General features: G+C 41.9%; 1 protein-coding gene across 1 annotated transcript; it reads right to left on the reverse strand.

Annotated features, from left to right (window-relative positions):
- On the reverse strand, positions 1–23619 carry CASR (calcium sensing receptor). The gene is made up of 8 exons (XM_085860186.1): positions 22525–23619; positions 10281–10520; positions 9862–10159; positions 8623–9069; positions 6276–6695; positions 5745–5969; positions 5457–5580; positions 1–2715 (listed from the first exon to the last, which is right to left on the reverse strand). Exons 2-8 carry the CDS (start codon positions 10514–10516, stop codon positions 1658–1660), a joined length of 2808 nt encoding a protein of 935 aa, XP_085716312.1. The 5' UTR covers positions 10517–10520; positions 22525–23619; the 3' UTR covers positions 1–1657.
- Positions 23620–23657: the final 38 nt, after the last annotated feature.

The raw sequence follows: 23657 nt of genomic DNA on the forward strand, positions 1-23657 counted from the left end.
AATGAAACTTTATATATACAATCAACCTTTGGGGATGCATGAAATATGTGTCGTTTTTTGTATTACTTGACCTCTGGTTCATGTCTCTAGAGGTGGGAACTTCGGGTCACAGGGGTCAAAATGGAATTTATTTACTTTTTAACTCAAAATTTGATATTGCATCATTCCTGGTGGGATCTTTTGCCATCTTTCAACTCTTTGCTTTAGGTGGGAAGCGTGGGGATTTTCAATGACGTGCCGTCGACTTCAGTCTCGTTAATTATGATTATTATTCGATCACTGCAAGCAACCAAATAATATAAAAATTATGATAAAACATCCAAATATATTTCAACAAACAAAGCTATATTTGTGGAAAAAGGTGTTGGGGAAATAAGAAATTCACAATTTCCGATTTGTTGAGTTCATCGAATCTTTCCAAATGCATCAAAGCCCACATTGGAAAGCACATCAGACTCAGCCACAGTCTCGTAAAGGTAAGTGTATCGACCTTCAATAATATAACAGGTGACCTTTTCCACAATAACAATCGCTGATTAAACACATAATTTTAATACAAAAACAATTATCTCCGACATAGAGCTTTGTGAAAGGCGAGCTCAGTAAAAACAAAACAAAATCTCAGAACTAAGGAGGGACTACGTGATGCAGAGAAAGGAAAAAGGAGAGAAAATTAGATTTTATGGAATGAAGAAAAAGCATCTCTACTGTCCACTGATGGACCGCATGCTTTGGGGATAAAAGCCATACAATATGAAAGCAATCAGAAAAACTCGTCTCCATCATCTTCATGTTTTCAGTCAACTGTTGGACCAAGGTCTCTCAACCTACATTAGGGGTTATTGGCATAACTCGACAGGCGTGCTAGTTGGCAAGAGAGTTTGACCATTTGTAATTTATTCAAGATGTTGGCATTATTCACCCACTCTTTGAGAAAAACCGCGTGTTCGTTAACGTCCACCAGCAACCAGTGCTGGCAGATGGGTCCTCCAGTTTAATGTCAGTCCAGTGGACAGCGCACACATTGATGGCCTTGCATGTGAAACACCAGGATGAGAGTTTATAGTTGGGTCGAGATTCCAACCCAGGTCAGCCAGCTCAGACGTGAGTGTGCATACCCCTAGGTCTCGGCTCTCTTGCCAGCTACAACTTCTGTTTGACATCAAATGATTCGGAATTTTTAGCAACTTAGTCACCAACAAAATCTCTTTTAACTTCTTACTCATCAGTCATGAGTTAACATTTAACCAGAAGTAAATCTATCAGTCGAATTCGCATTTTGTGGTTTCAATCCTGTTCAAATATCGATTAATAAATTTCTATATATATATATTTAACTAATAATTTAACTTTCTCATAAAAATATTAATTTAATTTTTGTTTTAAAAATACAGGAAAGCCCTTATTAAAAAGAAAACATTCAGATCTCACTGTAATAATCTGGCAATTTATGATCACACCATGGAAAATGGACATGGTTGACAAGATCATTTTATGGTTTTCGATCCGGTTCGTAAAATATAATATTGTAAAAGACTTTGGCTTGATCTGACAAAAAGAAATTCAAACTATAACAGACAAACGAATTGAGTCAATTGCATTTCCACGTGATAATCTCAAAAATTATCATTTTTTGTTTTCATTTCACCTGCATTATTTAGGTGAGCGTAGTGAAGCCATCTCCAGAAACACTGTATAGTTGGTCAGATGCATTTGGCTTCGATGCTGTTGAATGCTCCGAGGCTGAACTACCATATAGTTGGCGCTTCTGAGATACTTTGGCTTGCCGCAGGTTGGCACGTGCTGCCCTTTTGAATGTGTGTGCGGCAGTGCAGCAGCGAACCTCTTCAACAGTGTTGAGTTCAGACCTGAATAGGATGATGTAGCACCGATGGACAAAAGCACAACCCAGAACTCCATAGGCCGATGCAAGGATGGCCATTGCTTCAACGGCAGCAATCAACTTTCCCCGGGCACTAATATATGTTGGAACAAAGGAAAGCCACACGATGAAGAATACCAACATGCTAAATGTTATAAGCTTTGCCTCATTGAAGTTCTCTGGAAGTTTACGGGCACGGAAAGCCATAAGGAAACAAAAGCATGCAAGCAGAAAAAGGTATCCTAAGACGGATACTAGGCCAATAGGTGAACCCTCATTGCATATCAGACAAATGGTTCCCTTTGACGATTGCGGGTCGAGGAATGGTGGAGATAGAATCAACCACATGGCACAAATGCCGACCTGCACGGCTGTATAAGGTATTACAAGAAAAACCTGCCGACGACGCTTATTTGCCGAATGTTTCCTTCCTGGCATACGCTCATTGAAGGCCCACAGAACATGATGCGTTTTTACTAACATGCAAGAGACACATACGGTGAAGCTTATGACAAAGGCAGGCTGCCGGAGTTTGCAGTTGGCAGGTGATGGCCTACCAATGAACAAGAGTGCACTAAGAAAGCAACAGAAAAGTGCAAAGAGAATCAAGATGCAGAGGTCACGGTTTGATGCTTTCACAATTGGCGTCTGCCGGTACTTCAGGAAAATGAAGGCAAAAAATATGGTCAGGCTTGCTCCAAGGACAGAGGAAAGTGTTAGAAGGACCCCTATTGTTTCCTTCCACGAGAGGAACTCGATATTCTTTGGTAGGCACGTGGTACGGTTCGAAGATGGCCAGAAGTCATCGTGGCAAGGTTCACAATTGCTTGCATCTGCGAACCACGCGGTCAGTTGTGAAAAGTTGTTTTGGTACTTATTACATCAAAAGCGAAGGACGCACATCAAATGGAAGTCAAACATGTGAACAACAGTTGCCACAACATCATGCAAATAAGCAAGTTTGCCAGCCCATAAATTATGCAGAATATTTTCTTTCATGAAACCGACTGTCCATTCAAAGAAGAAGGAAATATCTCTAGCCACTTTCAATGCAGATACTTATATTACTCTGACAAACAATCCATTAGGTAGCACTTCAAATGCCTCCAAGAGATGATGAATTATGATTGCAGAGATAACCACCATATATAAACTCGATATCTGTTTTCACAAAGTAAACGCATGTGCCAATATCGGTATGTATATACTATGTCGGCATCACGTGTACATGTCTTCATCGTGTGTGCCAATTATAGCTGAGCAGCACACACATGGTCAGTAAGACTGTACATTTTATTTCGTGAGAAGCATGTGCACGCTTGTGCGTATATCGTACACGCACAGCGTGCCAAAGTAAAATGCACAGCGGCCTTACCAGCTGTCTCCATGGTCTCATTGCATACACTAACTCCATTTAACTCTCTTTATTAACCAAATTCTCTATCGTATGAAAAAAAATTGCCATAATTTTTAAAGATCAAGTGCATGATTATGCCATGAATTAGCGTGTGTCAATTACCGCGTGGATGTCATATATTTCGACGTCATAGACCATGACATTTTGGAAGTTGCGTATAAAAAATTGTTGATATTGATATACCAGTATGTACTGGTGTGAGGCCATCGATATAGCGATATCGGAAAAAATAGATACCGACAGAGCTTTAGCGATGACAAAATAAACCAATGTCACCCGCAGGGTGACCCGTATCTTGCCAAAAGGTGACCACGTGTGACTTCTTTAAGGTCACACTGAGGTGAACAGAGCTGCTATCCACCAGGAGCGACTCTTTGATGAATATCTGCCTACGAGAGATTCCGATGAGAATCGTTCTACAGAGTAACCATGAAAAATATGCGTTTGCCTCATAACGTCACCAAATGACGTCATAATGTCCCAAGCTTGAAATATCTAGAAAGCACTCATCAAGGTGTTCAATTTGAGGTACTACACGATATGGTTCCTAAAACTTGAAAATTTGACCTTGGGGTCAAATATGTTTGACCTAAGGCGCTAACCATGAAGGTCAAGGCCAATCGCCACCAAAAATTAATCAGCTGAGCGCCAGACCATGAACTATATTCTCATGAAGTTTGAAGATGATCCGATCAAAATTACTCAAAAAATAAGGGTTTCGTCGACTCCCCTGTTTGCGACAAAGTGACCTTGACCTTTGACCTTGACCTTCAAAATTTTATGCGCTGAAAGGGACCTCTATAGGCCTCTGATATGCGAAGTTACAAAAATTTCCAATGATAACTGTGCTCTGCAGAGTGATTTATACGTGATTACAGACCAAAAAAAAAACAAAAAACATATGAAGGTCAAGGCTAATCGCCACCAAAAATTAATCAGCTGAGCACCGGACCATGAACTACATTCCCATGAAGTTTGAAGACGATCCGATCAAAATTACTCAAAAAATAAGGGTTTCGTCGACTCCCATGATTTGTGACAAAGTAACCTTGACCTTCAAAATTTTGTGCACTGAAAGGTTCCTCTATAGGCCTCTGATATGCAAAGTTACAAAAATTTCCAATGATAACTGTGCTCTGCAGAATTTTTTATACGTGATTACAGACAGACAAAAAAAACAAAAACAAAAAAAAAACATACAAGCTGACTAACATATCTTGCAAAAACTTCGTTTTGGCAAGATAAAAACGTATTTTTTTCAGACTGTCATTTACCCTGACCTTTAACCGGGAGGTGTATGATGTAAATTAAGTGTAAATGCACCTTGCTCTCTGCTATCTAGAGAGAGCAATTTTGTTCCGATTGGACAAACTTTAGTTGAGTTATGGTGAAACAAATGTTAAAATAACTATAATTGAGTCATGACCTTAAATGAGGTCAAGGTCAAAATAATAATGTCAACCCCGCATAAATTTTATTGCCATTATTGATGGAAAATTTCATTCTGAAAGTCCCAGCCAGATCCGAGATACAGCTCAGACATTGTCAGAAAAAAAGGAAGAAAAATCCACATGGTGGTTTAGTACTCCTTGGGGTGTAAAACCTTGAACTTTAACCCTGAGGGGGATGATGAAAATTAAGCGTAAATACACCTTGCTCAAGGCTACATCGAGATGGCAGTTTTGTTTCCGATCAGACAAACCTTACTCAAGTTTTGGTGAAAATGTTGAAATTCCTAAAATCGAGTCATGACCTTAAAATTAGGTCAAGGCCATAAAAATTATATCAACCCCGCATACTTTTTATTCCCAATATTGATGGAAAATTTCATCGTGAACGTCCTCAAGCAATTACAGGAAAAAAAAAAGGGATAAAAACCTAAATTGTGATTTCGTAGATTTAGAGAAAAACCTTAGGGGTCTAAGAAATGCTGTGATACCATTAAAATTGGAGGTATTAATTGTAGCACCAAACCCTACAACAGCTATAAGCCAACCCCTTATCATCCAGGGGTAAGCTAATGACTGTGTCGTCTTTTGAGGCTGTTAGCAGCTCAGCTGAAACAGTGAAAGTTAACTTGACTAAGTCAGTCAAATTTCTGGAGGTCACCACACCTCATCGTATTACAAGTACAAACCATATTAATTAACTTAATACCAGTTTCATTGCTGAACTTTCCATCTGTACAGGGTTGGCATTTGAAGCAGCAATATGGAACCCCTTTCAGCAGGCCTTTTCTTGTACCTGGTGGACATGGTGAGCTGCAGTGAGAATATGGAACCTGCACCATGGAGGCAAAGAGGAGGAGGTAAGTAGGAACCAATTAAGTGAAAAGAAGGATACAGAAAGGTGATAAGTTGAATCTCAATTATCCAACATTGTCATGATAGCTTTCAAAGCAACAACAAAATAGATGATGAGTTTTTTTAAAAAAAAGGTTCATACCTCACTATGTCCTCCATTCCACACAATCTTGCTGTGATTCAGTTGCAACCTGTTCCCAGGGAACGCACGTCCGTTGTACTGACCAACCACCTGAAAATGAATATTCTCGCCATCTGCCTGCCAATTGATGATGGAGTACAAATGATGTGGCCTTCCCATCGCATTGAAGGACATACTTATGCCGTCGTTACCATAGAAGTTACCTCGTCTCATCCTGTCCAACAGCTAACAGACATCAAAGGGAGAGAAAACAAAATAGAAATGGAAGAGCAGTATAATTAACCTAATAGGTAGACTTAATTGGCAGGCATTGAAATTTGTCGTGTGTCACTTGTTTTGGATGACCACATATAATAATCTAAAACCATGCTTATTGTACCGTAGATAGTATTCAAACTTTTATGATCTTGAGGATGAAAATATGCAATGAAAATGGAATGTCAAGGTAGTAAGTGGAGTGAATCAGTGAAACATGGCAAGTAAAACGATTGTCACAATTAAATGTTGAGTTAAGATATAAAGAAAGTGCACCTTCGACAGTTTGGGTCTTTGTGGGGTGTCACAGGTTTCTTGATGATGACACTGAGACATTGTAGAATGTAGTGCATATGCTATAGTGTACACAGCCTGATACACACTGTAGGTCACACGAAGCGCCTCATATTTCAAGAAAGGCGTTTCTACAGCTGACAGATTCTCTTTACCAGTACAAAAAGGCCATCCAGGAACTTCGTGTCCGTTTTCCTTGCTGGTTGACAATGTAGGCCCTTCTTTGTCCGCAATTTGCATTCCATTTTGTTTGTCGTCACGCCACGTGCAGTTAAACGTGAATTCCCATAGTTGTTTGATGAAATGGTTTTCAGGCCAGCGGTTTGGATGTGTTCTCAGCAAGTAATCTCTGAAGCCAGGAATATGTCCCTCAGGAAGCGCCAGACCCAACGTCCCTCCAAGCTGCAGGAGTGACAGAACAACATCGCAGAGGAGAACTGAAGAAAGCATTTCTCAAACAGTAATGGCATAACACATCACAGGAGGTAGAGAAGTATGTTTGCAGCACTGTCCTTTCTCAACAAAAATGAAATTCCCTTTATAATTTTGTGGGAAGCTAAACATTGAGGTGACGAGAGAGTTCATAGAACAGCTTACCCCACACAGTCTTGAGAAAAAAAGGACATGGGTGGGGTCCGCAAGCAGCAAATTTGATTGGCCGAGATGATGCGAAATGCCGTAATATTTTGTCCAAGTTCCGTACTGCTGAACGAAAGTTTTTTGAAAGTGGCAATAATTGGCATTTTGGGTTCTACAGTGTTGAAGTACACAATTCAACTTCAATAAAATAAGGATTTTAAAGGATGAAGTTTAAAAAATTCGGAAGTTTACCACCGATGAATCAGCGTCTTTTACAACACCTTATTCAACAAGTTACATTAGTTACTTGTGCCTGTTGTTTGTGTCCTTTATGACGTCGATAAAAACAGTAAGTGTCCTCTTTTGAATGATTTTCAATTTTGTTTGACTATCACATAGGCAGAAAGAGTAAAAAATATTATCTCGCTTCTCTCTGTGCATGTACAATCTGGACAAATTCATAGCCAAAGTACGGTCAAACTAAAGGTTTGTTTTCTGACTTGTGTTCAAAATATAACATTCAATTGAAATCAAGTTGTTCCTCAATCATAAACTGACGTTTGTGGACAGACAGACAGACAAGGTGAACCAATTGCTGAACCCTGCTTTTCGCTTTGCACGCACGGGGGAACAATCCAATGTAGTTTTGATGATTGTGCCTTTGAAAAACCGTTTTCTCAACCACAACACCTGCTCCCTTCTGGAGTATTGATAAGTGGTCAACCCCCCCCCCCCCCCACTGACTCTCCCAATTTTGTGATAAGCCTGGTGTTATTGACTTAGCGGTTAGGGTGGCTGACTTGGGATCCCAGGGTCCTGAGTTTGAGCCCCGTTGGCAACTGAATTAACATCAGGTGGACTTGACTCCGCCTATCATCACCCCGAGGTTGGCGAAATGAGCACCAGTGTACTGGTAATAGGGGCACTGCATTAGCGGCATAGCCGTGTCCCTAACAATGATGCAACCAGCAGCCTCAAGAGAGATCGGTCCAACACTGTGTTTTTGGTGATCCAGTGAAAATTGTAAGTTGTCTTCCCCCTTCATATGAGGGGGAGGGGGTTATTTATTTATTTGCCCATGACCTGACCCTGGGTACTACCAACCTTCTTCTTCTTTCGGCTGCTCCCGTTAGGGGTCGCCACAGCGGATCATCCGTATGATCCGCATCGTGATTTGGCACATGTTTTACGCCGGATGCCCTTCCTGACGCAACCCTGGTCGCCTCTTATGACACAGGGATATGGTACACCTATTTTTAACCGGGGTATACACCGGCCCAGTACACTGGTACTCATTTTGCCGACCTCGGAAGGATGACAGGCTGAGTCAACCCCCTGGTGTATTAATTCAGTGGCCCAACGGGGCTTGAACTCGGGACCTTTTGGATCCCAAGCTGCTGCCCTAACCACTGCGCCAACACCAGGCTAAACCCTGGGTACTACCAACATATATGCAAAATTTGGTGGAGATCAGGTCAACCCTATTTTTTTGTTCTATGATTTTCAGATGTACATACATATGTACATATATAGAGAATTGCCTTATTTAATATAATAGGATGATTAAACCAAATTTCAGGGTTGATGCCAGACAGAGAAAATATATTTCACAGTAGTATTTTGTTGAAAGTGCGGTCAATGTGGTTACACATTCCTTTAACTGTGGTGGCACAATATTTTATTGCTCAACCACAATTAAGAGGGAAAAACCATCAAGTTTATGTGAACATACAACACATTTCTCACTGACAATGTTGAAGCTCCCGGGACGTGCCACAAGAGAAGATGTGCTCCAGCCATCGCTGGCAATCCATGTGCGATTAGCCAGGCCTCGGCGGACTATCTCCAGCATGAGGTGCTCCAGGTCTGTGCCGCTCGCAAAAGCAACTATGACATTGGTCGTAGAGTTGGAGATTATGTTGGCAACAGTTTGCACATCCTCAGGTGAATCGTACCTAGATATGGCATTCGCGAACTCCACACACACACCATTCGCTTCTGCATGATTGCGAAAGCTTTCAATTCCAGGTCTCCCATACTCGTCATCTGAGGAAACGACACCTATCCAGGTCCACCCAAAATGGTGCACAATATCTGCCAGCGCTGCAGATTGCTGGTCGTCACTTGGCACGGTGCGAAGGAATGTCTGGTATTGCTGCCTATTGCTCAAGAGGCGACTCGATGAAGCATAACTCACCTGGAAGTGACACATCACATCAAAGTAAGACTGTGATACAGCTTGAAAAAGTTTCAAAAGTCAGTTTTCTTTTAGCCAGGATTTGTACACAAGATACTATTCCTACATTGGTTATAGTGTTCCAGAAATGCAATGTTCAATTATGCTCCTTATAGTGTGCTGATGACATGTAAACACCCCTTCTTTATTTGATAATACAGGAGAAGATAGCTAGCTATACCCCTCTTACAATAAACACCTTGCAACAGAAATATCTATTTTGTGAGATTAAATGGGTATCTTGGATACGTTAATTGGGCTAACAGGGTGGCCTCTGAGCTGCATCGCTCAGGTTTGATCCTGTTCAAACCTATAAACTGTCATCCCAGTGTTTCACAAGCAGGGTGATTCATCAATGTTTGTGCCACTCCTCCAATGGACGTTAAACGTGCGTCCCATCTACTGGTATTCGGAGGTGCACGTTAAAGATCCCACGGTGTCCTTCGCGATGAGTACGCGGGCTACCGCCGGCACCATGAACAAATTACAAATTCCTGCTCTAACCTGCAGAGGGCATATTAGTGGCACGACTACACCCTCAACCAATTATGCTACCCCGCAGCCTTGTGCTGCACAATATCTGCAATTGTGCTGAAAGAAAAAGATTGGTTGATTGGGAAAGAAATGATAAATACATCTTAATGGAGCATTGTGTGCTAATTTTAACTGCCTTGCTGAGTATGGTATATTTACAAGGTCGTTCCCATGCTTGCAGGTTCGACTTTGCAGAAAAAGCATTCGTTAATTACTCACCTGTGGAACGTTGAACAGACTCAGCAAGTTTGCAACAGCCATTGATGCACTTGAACCAGTTGCTCCAACTACACCAAGGGTATTGAAGCCACCACAGGTAGGGGAACCCCACAAATGGTTTTCCCGAAAGTTTCCTATGATAATGGCGAGAGTAGCTTCCAGGGCTTTACAAATGGTGTTGCACGTATCAGAGAGTTTGTAACCCAGTGTGACGTTTGGAAGGAGAGCCCAGTTGTTGTTGATCTGTTCGACGGCAAACATCATCGCCATGAGCCAGCGTGTACCTCGAAAATTGAATCTGTGAGTTCATCACACAGGAAAAAGTTATTTTTTCTTTGAATGAACGCACTCATAATAATACTAATTGCAGTATCAGCAAAATACTGCTCCATATATCATGAATCTCAATGTGCACAAACCCAATACATTCAGCAGTCAATGGGTGGGACAAGAAGCCAGACGTTTCACTTTCAATGCCAAAGTGTACAGGGAATAGTCCACCGAGGTGTATATCTCCAGGCTGGCACACATGGATTGGGTGCTTAAGGTGTGGCTGGTGCATGGCACGACTTGGGGCAGTGCACACAGCAATGAGCATCACAACTTGCCAGTGAAGCTTCAATCCAACAGAGGCGTGAAAAAGACGTTGAGCCATTGAGCTGCGGAGAAACGAGCCCTTCTTGTAACAAAAGAAACATCGATCATTCGTCCTACATGAGATCAGCTAAAGTACAAGAGCTACACAAAATGTAATGCCTCCTATTATTATCAATTACAAAAAGGAGAAGAGTTCATCTGTGTGTCATGTGAAGAAGAAGCAGGACCTTGAGCTTTAATGTGGCAGTTCCTTCTGCCATAGAATAATAAAAAAATTGTACCGTTGGAAAGCTAATAATGGATATACTTGGAACAAGAATTTGTGGCCGTTTTATCATAAAGATGTCCGTTTCGTAGCTGTCAACCCAAACCTGCTTGAAGGAGTGAGAATATTTCGTACCTGGGGTCCAGGTGCCACATCCCCCGAGCAGGTCCAGGACGACGCCCTGGTGGGGGGCTGAGCCCCCTGGCCCAGAACAAATCGAATAAAATAGAACTCAAATGGAGAGTTCTGGTGGCTATAAACCTTTTTATAGTAGCAAAGTAGAAGGGAGAAAAAAAATATATTCACAATTAGACTGAACTCTTCAGGACACACAAATGGATGGTTGCACAGCCTAGACCTAGAACTGTGCACAGTCGCCTCTGGGCTGTTTAGCCTGGGTTTGAATCCCCACACAGGTAGAAACTGCCATCCTGGTGTTTCGTAGGCAGGGCAAGGTATCAATGCGTTCGCCATCCATCTTATGGATGTGACAGATCCGTCTACGTTAAAGGTCACACGGTATCTTTCGTGAAGAGTTGGGAAGTTAACACCGGCTCCTTGAACAAATTACAAATTCTTGCATAAAATGTGTGGAGCAAGAGGTGTGGTCTTCTTGGATATCCTTCGGAACACCAAGTTACACCGTGAGGTTGTTGTCTGGTTCATTTTATATTTGGATATTGGGCCATCTGAAAATTTTTGATGGCAGTGGAAAATGTCTGCCACAGCCATCAGCGGCTGAATTTGAGATGGCCCAATATCCAAATCTGTTCATAATATGTTAGGCTACTAGTGTGCCAAATTTGGTGCTTTCCTCACAAAATGCACAATTGTTATGCTATTGCTGTCTTTTGATTAAATCTTGCCCCACTATGCTGTCTTTTGATTAAATCCGTCGGTGTAGAGATAGGTAAGTACCCCAAGTATTTCTTAAAGCAACTACCAAGATAAATCGCTCATTACATCTTTATTTGTTCCCAATCAATTCTGAAAAGAAGGTGTTATGGGCGAGCTTAGCTCAAAGATCAATGTGCTCAAAGAGCCAAGCTAACCCATAAAAATATTGGTGCTGCCTGGTTAGCTAGTGTTACACTTGCACTTGCAACCAACATTTGGGAAACAAGAAGGTGGATCGAGCTGATTTCCCCCCCCCCCCCTCAGCAAAATATATTCCTTGTGGTGACAACAATAATATGAGTTCCCTTCCAGGATGTTCAATCGACGCAAGACGAGCTAGCCCATAAGGCCCATCAGAGCCTGCGCTCTTACGACCAACCAATGGTTGTTTGTCTGTCCTCTATCCTTTTTAAATGCTGAACGACAAACAAGGAAGCAACACCATTTTGGTGTGATTCGGCCAAGGTTCAAACCACTCTGACTCAGAGCAGATGCTCGACACATTACAACACCACCAAGTCTGGTTTAAATGATGCTTGATGCAAAAGTAAATGCTCTTGTGACAAGAAAATCCCACATTACAAATCAGAAACAAGAAAGGGCAATCAGAGATTGCAGACCCTCCACCAGGACTTGTTTTGTGTGGTAAATAAATGGAAGGTGTTCTAAATGAAAGGTCGTTGATTGCGAATGAAGGTCGAAATGATCTATTTGTAAATGTGTAGTGGTCAAAGGTCTGAACTCTAAGGGTGTAATGGTGGAAAGGTCTGAAAGGGTCGAAATAGTCGAAAATGCCTCAAGGGTCTAAAGGTTATAATTTGAGGTCTGAAGGGTCAGAATTGTCTGAAGGGTTCTAAAGGGTCTTAAACCGTCTAAAAAGGGTCTAAAGGTCAAAGAAGTCGACAGGGCATTAAAAGGTTTGAAAGGTGTGAAGATCTAAAGGATAGAGAGGAGTTGCAAGGTCTTTGTGGTTCTAATGGGTCTCAGGGTTCTAAAGAGTGAAACGAGGTCTATCTGGTCTTAGAGGTTTTATAGGATTCTAAAGGGTCTTAAAGAATCTTAGGGGTCTTAAAAGGGTGTGAGGGTTCTTAATGGTCTTCAGGTTGGAAAGAGTCTTATAGGTCTAAAGGGTCTTAAAAGGTGTTAGGGCTCTACAGGGTCTTCGGGGTTTTAAGTCTTAAAGGGTGTTAGGGTCTTCGGGGTTTTTAGCGTCTTAAAGGGGGTTAGGGTTAAGATCATTTTTGGCCTTTTATCCCCCAATGGTGAAAAATCACTTTTAAAATTCTCAGATCCGGATCTTCACCAAAATCGATTCAATTCGTCCTTGTCACACAAGCTTTTCAATCTTCTGCTGCCCACGCTAATTTTGTGCTGAATTTAGTGATCATATTCTTCCTTGTCACACACCCATCATGTCCACCAAGCTTCCTCCGAATCCATCCACAAGGTTTTGAGATATCCTGTTCACAGACAGACAGACAGACAAGCTGGTAGGCAGACATGGGTAGTCGACTACCCAATAGAACCTAACGCGATGGGCCTGTTCTATGGGGAATGACCTGAGGATTAAGTACAAGAAAATTCATGATTCTAGCTTCAAGGGTTAATGCTGCAGATTGTTTTTTCGTTAAAATACCCCCACATTTAGAGGTTTTTCAGCCGTTGCTAGGCAACGGAGGGGTACATAGCGACAGTTCTTTCTCACACATAACTAGGACATACCATGAACCTACCATACCAGTTTCATGTATATCTGACTCATAGTCTCTGAGATATAACGAACTTCGTTTTTTATAGTTTTCGACCAGGGTTCATTCAAAGTCCATATTCTCGACAGTTTTCATAGGATCCAGCTGGGAATTTTTGACAATATGGCTGAATGTACTGTCCACAGTCGCTCATGGCCCGATTTTTGATTTTCGAAAAAATAAATTTTTTATGATTTTTCAAAAATTTCAAAGTCCCGTTGCTAGGCAACGGTGGTGTCCATAGCAACGGTTCTCATTTGCACCCAACTTGGTCATGGTATGAACCTACCAACCAAGTTTCATCGAAATCGCCATTGTATTAACTGAAATCGCCATTTTAAACACTGATAATAAGGGTAGTACAAATCTCAAAAAAAACATTTTTGGAATTTTTTTTTTTCGACAAGATCGACTACCCAACAGACAGATGGGGGTGAAAACCGAACCACCTTCGGTAACGGAGGTAATGAGTGGGATCGGATCCTGGAGAATTGCGCAGGAATCGTGGGAAGATGAAAAAAACTGGTGTCACTGGCGTCATCAATTTAAAAAACAAACAAAAAAACAATAAGATATAATTCCAATATTTGCTGTTATTGCAAACTGCTGATGTTTTCTTCCCCATCATCATTATTTCCCCCAATTTAAAACGAATGTTAATGGAGATCATAAACACGTTCGGCCTGGTGTTGGCTTAATGGTTAGGGTGTTTGGATTGCGATCTTTAGGTCCTGTAGTTCAAATCGCACTTTTTTACATTTAATTAATACCAGGTGGGGTTGACTCAGCCTGTCATCCTTCCAAGGTTGACAAAATGAGTACTAGCTTGCTGGGATGATTGAACCATTCGAGTGTCCTGTGTTGGAGTGGTGACCCATCCAGGATTGTGCTCAATCGCCCAGCACTGATGATGCTCTTTGGCAGCACTGATGCTCTGACAGTGTTTGGATGGACGGATGGACGGATGGACGGACACTTTCTCTTTGATGAAACCTTACTCAGTCCTTTCCCTTGAGTTTGGTGCAAACAATCACGGGGTAAAAAGAAATGTGCGTGATTCATAAATCGCCTCAACAGTGTTTTTGAAAGCATGGAGATGATGTGTAATGGGATTCACAGTGTGATGGAAAAGGGACATCCGCAGTAGCTCAACAGCAAACATAAATGGCCAATAAAAGTGACGTGAATGTGGGTTTTTCAAACGCAAGAGTGAACACAAACCATATGTACGCTCTCAGCAAAGTCATCCGTAAATCGTATCATAAAACACACACACTGCCATAAATCATTTGTCATGCTCCAATAACCGATTGTCCATTAAAGAGAAGGAAACCTTTTGCAAACTGTCGACAAAACAGACAAACAGAAGTTTATTTTGGAGAAGATTTAGACTCAGACACCTTCACAAGTGTCAACCTCACTTGGCCTGATCCAGGAATGACATGAAGGTAAATACAAAAACATGACCACGCGTCCTGAAGTTCACCTGGATCAGGAGCGACGGTCACTCAAACAGCCCTCCCCCCCCCCCCCCGCAGACTGCCCCACACCCTGATTTTTAACCTCCGCCATCCAAGATGGACGGAGGTTACTGTTTTCACCCCTGTCTGTTTGTTTGTTTGTTTGTGAACGGAAAATTTGTGAACACCAGTATTACGGAAAAACTCCTCAACGGATTTCGACGAAACTTGGTGGGGGGATTAAGTATGGTCCAAGGACCATGCCAATAGATTTTGGACTTGGTCCAAAGTCCAATATGGCCGCTATGGTGGCCATTTTGAAAAAAATTTTTGATTTTTTTTTTGCATTTATACATGTTTTAAGTGATTTCCAACCAAAAAAAAAATAAAAAAAATTGTTAGAGAAAAAAAAGGGAAAAAAGTTTTGTAACTTTTTTTTTCAACAAAATTTTGATTTTTTTTTTTTTTTTTGCATTTCTACATGTTATAAGTGATTTCCAACGAAAAAAAAACATGCCAAAATTATAATTGCGGCTGATTTTGTAACTTTAGGTGGATATACCCACGTAAAATCAATTTCTGTCTCACGGAATCTAGTTATGACGAATGAATTGAGTATGTAAAAGTTAAAAGTAAAAGGGAAAGTTGCAACTATAACTCTGTGAGCACTGTTGACGTCAAATTGAATGAATAGGATATCAGGTTCACTTGAGTGACCTCGCAGTATTGGCGGCGGAGGTTTTGCACTCTACCGAGTGCTCCCCCTCTAGTTATTTTTATTTTAATGCCGTGAACAAACTTTGGTTCATCACGGGTGATGAAGGTTGTGGGTTGTGGTCAAGTTTCATCCAAATTGTGTTTAGTTCAAGTGATAATGACTGAAATGTTCACAGACTCACTCACCTACAGACACTGCTCCATCGCATAAGCTCACCGGACTAAAGTGTGTGTGTGTGTGTGTGTGTGTGTGTGTGTGTGTGTGTGTGTGTGTGTGTGTGTGTGTGTGTGTGTGTGTGTGTGTGTGTGTGTGTGTGTGTGTGTGTGTGTGTGTGTGTGTGAATTTAACAATCTTTTCAACTCTATCTTGTTCTAGATTTCCTGAAGTGTTCATTTGAAAAATGAACCAAATAAACTTTGCGAACTTGATGAAACTGTTCAAAGAAACTTGTTCACTGAAACGTTCATTCTATAAACGTGAACATGAACTTCGATATTTTACGCTGAACCTGTTTGAGTTGAGCAGCAATTTCGAATTACTGTGATGATCTCAGACAAGCTGGAGAGTTAATTGAGTTATTATTTATATAATGGCTGGTGTGGCACGTGGTGCAGAGTCATCAGAGCAGTTATGGAGACATTATTTAGGATGAGCCAAACACACCCAACCTGCCCAACCTGCCCACAAAATTTCATTTGAATCCATCCACAACTTTTTTGAGGTATCCTGCATACAAACAAACAAACAAACAGACAGTGGTGAAAACATAACTTCCTCTCACCTTCGGTGGCAGATATAAAAATTAACTCAGGAGTGCAACAAGGCAATTATGGGCCAAATGCCCTTCTCATTTCCTTGTTTAAGGTCGTACAGGATCGTACAACCACTCGTTGCAATCAATGCAGTCCCATGGAGACTGAGGACCCTTTGTATATCAATTACCATTCTGCGTACGGAAAGTAAATATTTAAATGAAAAAGGTTTGATTGTCAACAGATGTGATTCAGTTCATATGAAACAATGTGACACAACTTCTCTCTTGGCTTTGCTCTCCCTGCTCTTTCAACCATCAACCACTCTCCCAACACTTGCATGGGATGCATGAGGTCTCTTCAATGAACCCTTCATTCACCTTTTTTAATCCACACTTACTGCTCACCTCCACTCCCATGTTCTTCTGTTGTGAAACATAGAGCACCTTCCATCATGTGGAACCACCTTCCATCATGTAGAACCACCTTGCATCAACCTGGAACCATCTTACATCAACGTGGAACCACCTTCCATCAATGTGGAACCACCTTCTATTATGTGGAATCACCTTATATCATGTGGAACCACCTTACATCAATGTGGAACCACCTTACATCAATGTGGAACCACCTTACATCAATGTGGAACCACCTTCCATGATGTGGAATCACTTTGCATTATGTGGAACCACCTTCCATCATGTGGATCCACCTTACATCAATGTGGAACCACCTTCCATTATGTGGAATCACCTTGCATTATGTGGAACCACCTTCCATCATGTGGAACCACCTTGCATCATGTGGAACAACCTTACATCAACCTGGAACCATCTTACATCAACGTGGAACCACCTTACATCAATGTGGAACCACCTTCCATTATGTGGAATCACCTTGCATTATGTGGAACCACCTTCCATCATATGGAACCACCTTGCATCATGTGGAACCACCTTACATCATGTGGAACCACCGTACATCAATGTGGAACCACCTTCCATGATGTGGAATCACCTTGCATTATGTGGAACCACCTTCCATCATGTGGAACCACCTTACATCAATGTGGAACCACCTTTCATTATGTGGAATCACCTTGCATTATGTGGAACCACCTTATATCATATGGAACCACCTTGAATTAAGTGGAACCACCTTGAATTATGTGGAACCACCTTACATCAATGTGGAACCACCTTCCATTATGTGGAATCACCTTGCATTATGTGGAACCACTTTATATCATGTGGAACCACCTTACATCATTATGGAACCACCTTCCAGCATGTGGAACCACCTTCCATGATGTGGAATCACCTTTCATTATGTGGAACCACCTTCCATCATGTGGAACCACCTTGCATCATGTGGAACAACCTTACATCAACCTGGAACTATCTTACATCAACGTGGAACCACCTTACATCAATGTGGAACCACCTTCCATGATGTGGAATCACCTTGCATTATGTGGAACCACCTTCCATCATGTGGAACCACCTTGAATTATGTGGAACCACCTTACATCAATGTGGAACCACCTTCCATTATGTGGAATCACCTTGCATTATGTGGAACCACCTTATATCATGTGGAACCACCTTACATCATTGTGGAACCACCTTCCATCATGTGGAACCACCTTCCATGATGTGGAATCACCTTTCATTATGTGGAACCACCTTCCATCATGTGGAAACACCTTGCATCATGTGGAACAACCTTACATCAACCTGGAACCATCTTACATCAACGTGGAACCACCTTACATTAATGTGGAACCACCTTCCATTATGTGGAATCACCTTGCATTATGTGGAACCACCTTGTATCATGGGGAACCACCTTCCATTATGTGGAACCACCTTACATCATGTGGAATCACCTTGCATTATGTGGAACCACCTTGTATCATGGGGAACCACCTTCCATGATGTGGAATCACCTTGCATTATGTGGAACCACCTTATATAATGTGGAACCACCTTACATCATGTGGAATCACCTTATATAATGTGGAACCACCTTACATCATGTGGAATCACCTTGCATTATGTGGAACCACCTTATATTATGTGGAAGCACCTTACATCATGTGGAACCACCTTACATCATGTGGAACCACCTTCTATGATGTGGAATCAACTTGCATTATGTGGAACCACCTTATATTACGTGGAACCATCTTGCATTATGTGGAACCACCTTCCATCAATGTGAAACCACCTTACATCAATGTGGAACCACCTTACATCAATGTGGAACCACCTTCCAAAGTGAGTACAATCTCACTCTTTCCTACAGGGCCTTCAGACTCAGCTCACCACCATTTCTGTCCCTACCCTTCCCACACTGACTCCTCTTACCTGGAGCCTGGAGGTTCCCATCTCTACTCTAGCTTTTCCCCCAAATTGCCCAGGGGTTGATTATGAATAAGGAACAAACAAACATTAACAGATGATATATTGTTATGCTTTTGGAAAACTTACCTCAGGGGTAGAGCATACATGGACACGAAGGTGACCCAAGGATCAGTTGTTTCATTAGTCTTTGTATAGATAGTCATTGGTCCCTTGTCAAAGGGCTGTTTGAGCTGGGGGGGGGGGGCATTGCTGTGTTTTGACTGTATTTATCCCATGTAATGTCTTCTCCCCTCCCCCTCTGTTACTCTCAATATTTCTTCCTCTTCCCTATCGTTCTGTTCAATCCCTCAGTTACTTTCAATAACGTTTGTATGTTTGTAATAAATAGCTTGTTGTTGCTATTTCCAATCTGTCTCGGTTGTCTTTTCCTTTATTAGTCCGATGCAGTGCACAAGGTTAGATGGGACGTTCTACCCCAATAATTTGCGTTGTCAGCTAGCGCACACTCAATGTAACGCTCGGCAGTAATCCGAGGGTACGCTGAGGGCATGTGGCCCAAATTATCTGGCCGTCCACAGGTGAGATATCACGCGAAGTCATGTAACCTCACCCGGATTGGCGGTGCCAATCGGCGTTCATGGTTGCTTAGCAACCCGCCGGTGCACGGAGTTATCGGTGCCCAGCAGCCTCAGGACTGGGCATTCAGGAGGGACCCATGTGCTTCCCCTCGTGGCAAGCCTCGAACCGTGGTACCACGACTATAAATATACATATGTCTATACATACATATACACTCGCGGGGTGTGCTTACACATTGTGAAAACATACGAACGTGCTTCCGCATTGTCTCGGGTCGCTCACCCGCGTTTGATTTCATTTATTTATTTTTTCATTACCTCCGCCACCGAAGGTGAAAGAAGTTATGGTTTCACCCCTTCTTGTCTGTTGGGTCGTCGATCTCGTCGAAAAAATTTATTTTTTTCAAAAAATGTTTTTTTTGAAATTTGTTATACCCTTATTATCAGTATTTCCGTCGATATGTTTGTCTGTTGGGTAGTCGATGTAGTCGAAAAAAACAAACAAACATTTTTTTTGAGATTTATTCTACCCTTATTATCAGTATTTAAAATGGCGATTTCAGTTAATACAATGGCGATTTCGATGAAACTTGGTTGGTAGGTTCATACCATGACCTAATTGTGTGCAAATGAGAGCTGTTGCTATGGACACCACCGTTGCCTAGCAATGGGACTTTGAAATTTTTGAAAAATCATAAACAAATTATTTTTTCGAAAATCAAAAATCGGGCCACGAGCGACTGTGGGCAGTACATTCAGCCATATTGCCAAAAATTTCCAGCCGGATCCTATGAAAACTGTTGGAGAAGATAGACTTTGAATGAACCCTGGTCGAAAACAATAAAAAACGAAGTTCGTAATATCTCAGAGACTATGAGTCAGATATACATGAAACTGGTATGGTAGGTTCATGGTATGTCCTAGTTATGTGTGAGAAAGAACCGTTGCTATGGACCTTATATCTTTCATCATGTGGAACCACATTACATCATGTGGAATCACCTTGCATTATGTGGAAACACCTTCCATTATGTAGAACCACCTTCCTTACATCACTGATGTTATCACCTGACATCACTGACAAAAACGAACTGCGTGCTCTGCAACGGCCCAAAAACCTCTAAATGTGGGTGTATTTTAACAAAAAAACAATCTGCAGCATTAACCCTTGAAGCTAGAATCATGAATTTTATTGTGCTTAATCCTCAGGTCATTCCCCTATCGAACGGGCCCATCGCATCAGGTTCTATTGGGTAGGCGACTAACCATGTCCGCCTACCGGCTTGTCTGTCTGTTTATGTGCAGGATAGCTCAAAAAGTTGTGAATAGACCCGGATTAAATTTTGTGGACAGGTTCAGTGTGTGACAAGGACGAACTGATTCGATTTTGATGAAGATGGAATCCGGATCCGACTACTATAATTTTTTAAGTGATTCTTCACCATTGAGAGATTGAGCCAAAACGATATATGGCACGATATCTCAAAATGTCGTGTACGAATTTGGCCGAAACTTTGTGGACATGTTGGGTGTGTGGCAAGGACAAATTGATTCTTTTTTGGTGAAGATCCGAATCTGGATCTGGATACGAGAATTATTTAATTTTAAAAGTGACTCTTCACCATTGATAGGGCCAAAAACGATCTATAGCACGATATTTCAAAAATGTATTGGGCCAGATATGTTCTCATGGATCAGGCATCACGTGGCGGAGGTACACACTCCACCGAGTGCCCTTATAATATATTTATATTTTCATTTATGGATGTTGTCCAACAATTCTGTGATTTTTTCCTGGCGTACTGGCTTCGATGTCCATCAGCACGCAAAATTTCAGCTTTCTATGTTACTCTGAAGGTACCAATCTTTAATATTACTCAGTGAGTCAGTCTGTGAGTGGTTAGAAAGAGTTTTATATATTAGACACACTCCACGTCCAAAAGTATGTGGTCACCTGATCGTCCAACATGTCATTCCAAAATCATGGGTATTAATATGGAGTTGGTCCCCCCTTTGCTGCTATAACAACCTCCACTCTTCTGGGAAGGCTTTCCACTCGATGTTGGAACATTGCTGCGGGGATTTACTTCCATTCAGCCACAAGAGCATAAGTGAGGTCAGGCACTGATGTTGGACGAGTTGGTCTGGCTCGCAGTCGGCGTTCCAATTCATCATTGAGACATTGTAAGCAATAACGAACCGTGCTTCCCCATTGTCTCGGGTCGCTCACCTGTATTTATTTATTTTCATTAAAGTATTTTCATTTGTTTATATTTTCATTTAAAGAAACTTTCCAATGGTTCTGTGATTTTTTTCCCCGGAGTATCGACTTCGATGTCCATCAACACGCAAAATTTCAGCTTTCTAAGTCACCTGGAAGGTCCCACTCTTTAATATCAGTCATTCAGTGAGAGAGTGAGTGAGTGAATCAATGAGTGGTTAGACTGAGCTTAAAACACGAGATATCCAGTGTGTGTGCGTGTGTGTGTGTGTGTGTGTGTGTGTGTGTGTGTGTGTGTGTGTGTGTGTGTGTGTGTGTGTGTGTGTGTGTGTGTGTGTGTGTGTGTGTGTGTGTGTGTGTACAGGGGGCTGCAAAAGTAGGTATACAGTAATGAAAAACAAAACGTGTGCACAAAATGTATTTTATTGATTATACAAGCATATCAAATAATTACATACCAATAATAAACATATCAATAATAAACATAATAATCCCTCATGTTCAAACTGTTTCCCCCGTGGCATTCACACTATTATAATACTGGTATCATCCTTACTGTATACCTACTTTTGCAGCCCCCTGTATATATATATATATATATATATATATATATATATATATATATATATATATATATATATATATATATATATATATATATATATATATATATATATATATATATATATATGTCAGAAAATCAGACTAAATCATACATACAGCAATGCGGGGGAAACAGCGATTCCATTGACTTCAGCCAACATTAAGAATATAATTCACTGAAAAATCGAAAAGACGACCCAGAACAGGATGGGACAACATTTGAATATTTTATTGTAAACTTCGATACCCCTTTAATTGTCTATACCACATAAAATGATGTTCATTGTCGAGCCTCCGGAGTCCGGAGGTCTGAATAACTCCTTTTAAGATTCCTCATATCACTCAGAAAGGAACTCAGACCATAAATAAAGTAGAGATCAGAAATATAATTTGTTTTCCTTTTTTAAAAAATGCACCGTTGGTGCGAGAAAAAGCGTGTTGTGATGTCATCTTCTTACCCGATGACGTCACGGCCGTGATGAACCTCGAAGATGCTGACAATTCGTCACAAGCAAGTCGAACACTTGAACCCAGTTACAAAACCAGGTTACAAAAGTAGAAGCTACTCTTCGTTACACCACCCACCGCCACCTCGTCCCCACCTCCTTCCTCACAACCTTCCCGACCTCCTCCGCCTCCAATCTCACATTTCGCACACCAACGAACAGCGTCACCACGCCCGTGTCACGTGCTCTTGTGTATCCACGGATGAACCGTCGTCCTGGTGTCGCGCGAGACGTGGGGGTGCAGCATTGTGAAGCATGCAGTTCTCTCGAAACAAGAGGGCACCGTGTGCAAACATGTGGACGTAACGATCTACCCTTCACAAGACGGTTCACGTCGATCAGCGGACTGGTGGTTGTCGGGAGGTCAAGGAAAGAGGAGGGGGAGGGGGTGGGTGTGTCTTCTTCTTCTTCTTCTTCTACCTCTACTTATTTTATACTTCTTCTTCGCGCACGTTCTTGTGGGGATGGCCGCGGGAGAAGCTTTTGGCCCAAATCGTTCACGAACTGGCTGACCACGCTGAAACGCTCCACGAAGTAGTTCGAGTACAGTACGCAGGAGTTTTGTAATCGATTCAGGGTGCCGGCGACAGCTCGCCTACTGTTCGCGAATGACACCGTGGGACCGGTTTCACGTCCACCAACCAACCAACCGAGGGACGGCACACACGCACACACACACACACACACACACACACACACACACACACACACACACACACACACACACACACACACACACACACACACACGACAGTTTATAGCTGGGTCAGAATTCGAACCCAGGTTCGACAGCTTTGAGGAGAGTGTGCAGAGTGAGCCTCGGCCATCCTGCCAGCCCGGAGTTTCCTCACAAAACCATTGGTAATCACAACAATGTCGCCATCGCACGAAGCGGGACGAAAATGGCGGTAAAAAATTAATCAGAAAACGAACTGCGCGCCAAGTTCGATCAGGATCAATATAATTGGGAACTTTGTGAAGGCTCGGTCACCATGGTTACGCGTCTGTGCAGGCTGAGGAACGTGAGCACGTGACGGCGATGTTGAGCCAACAAATCCCATTAATTACACAAGGATCATATGGGT

This window comes from Eptatretus burgeri, chromosome 16, assembly GCF_056783735.1.
Source record: "Eptatretus burgeri isolate ZD-2024b chromosome 16, Ebu_testis_v1, whole genome shotgun sequence".
In the NCBI taxonomy this organism is placed as follows: Eukaryota; Metazoa; Chordata; class Myxini; order Myxiniformes; family Myxinidae; genus Eptatretus; species Eptatretus burgeri.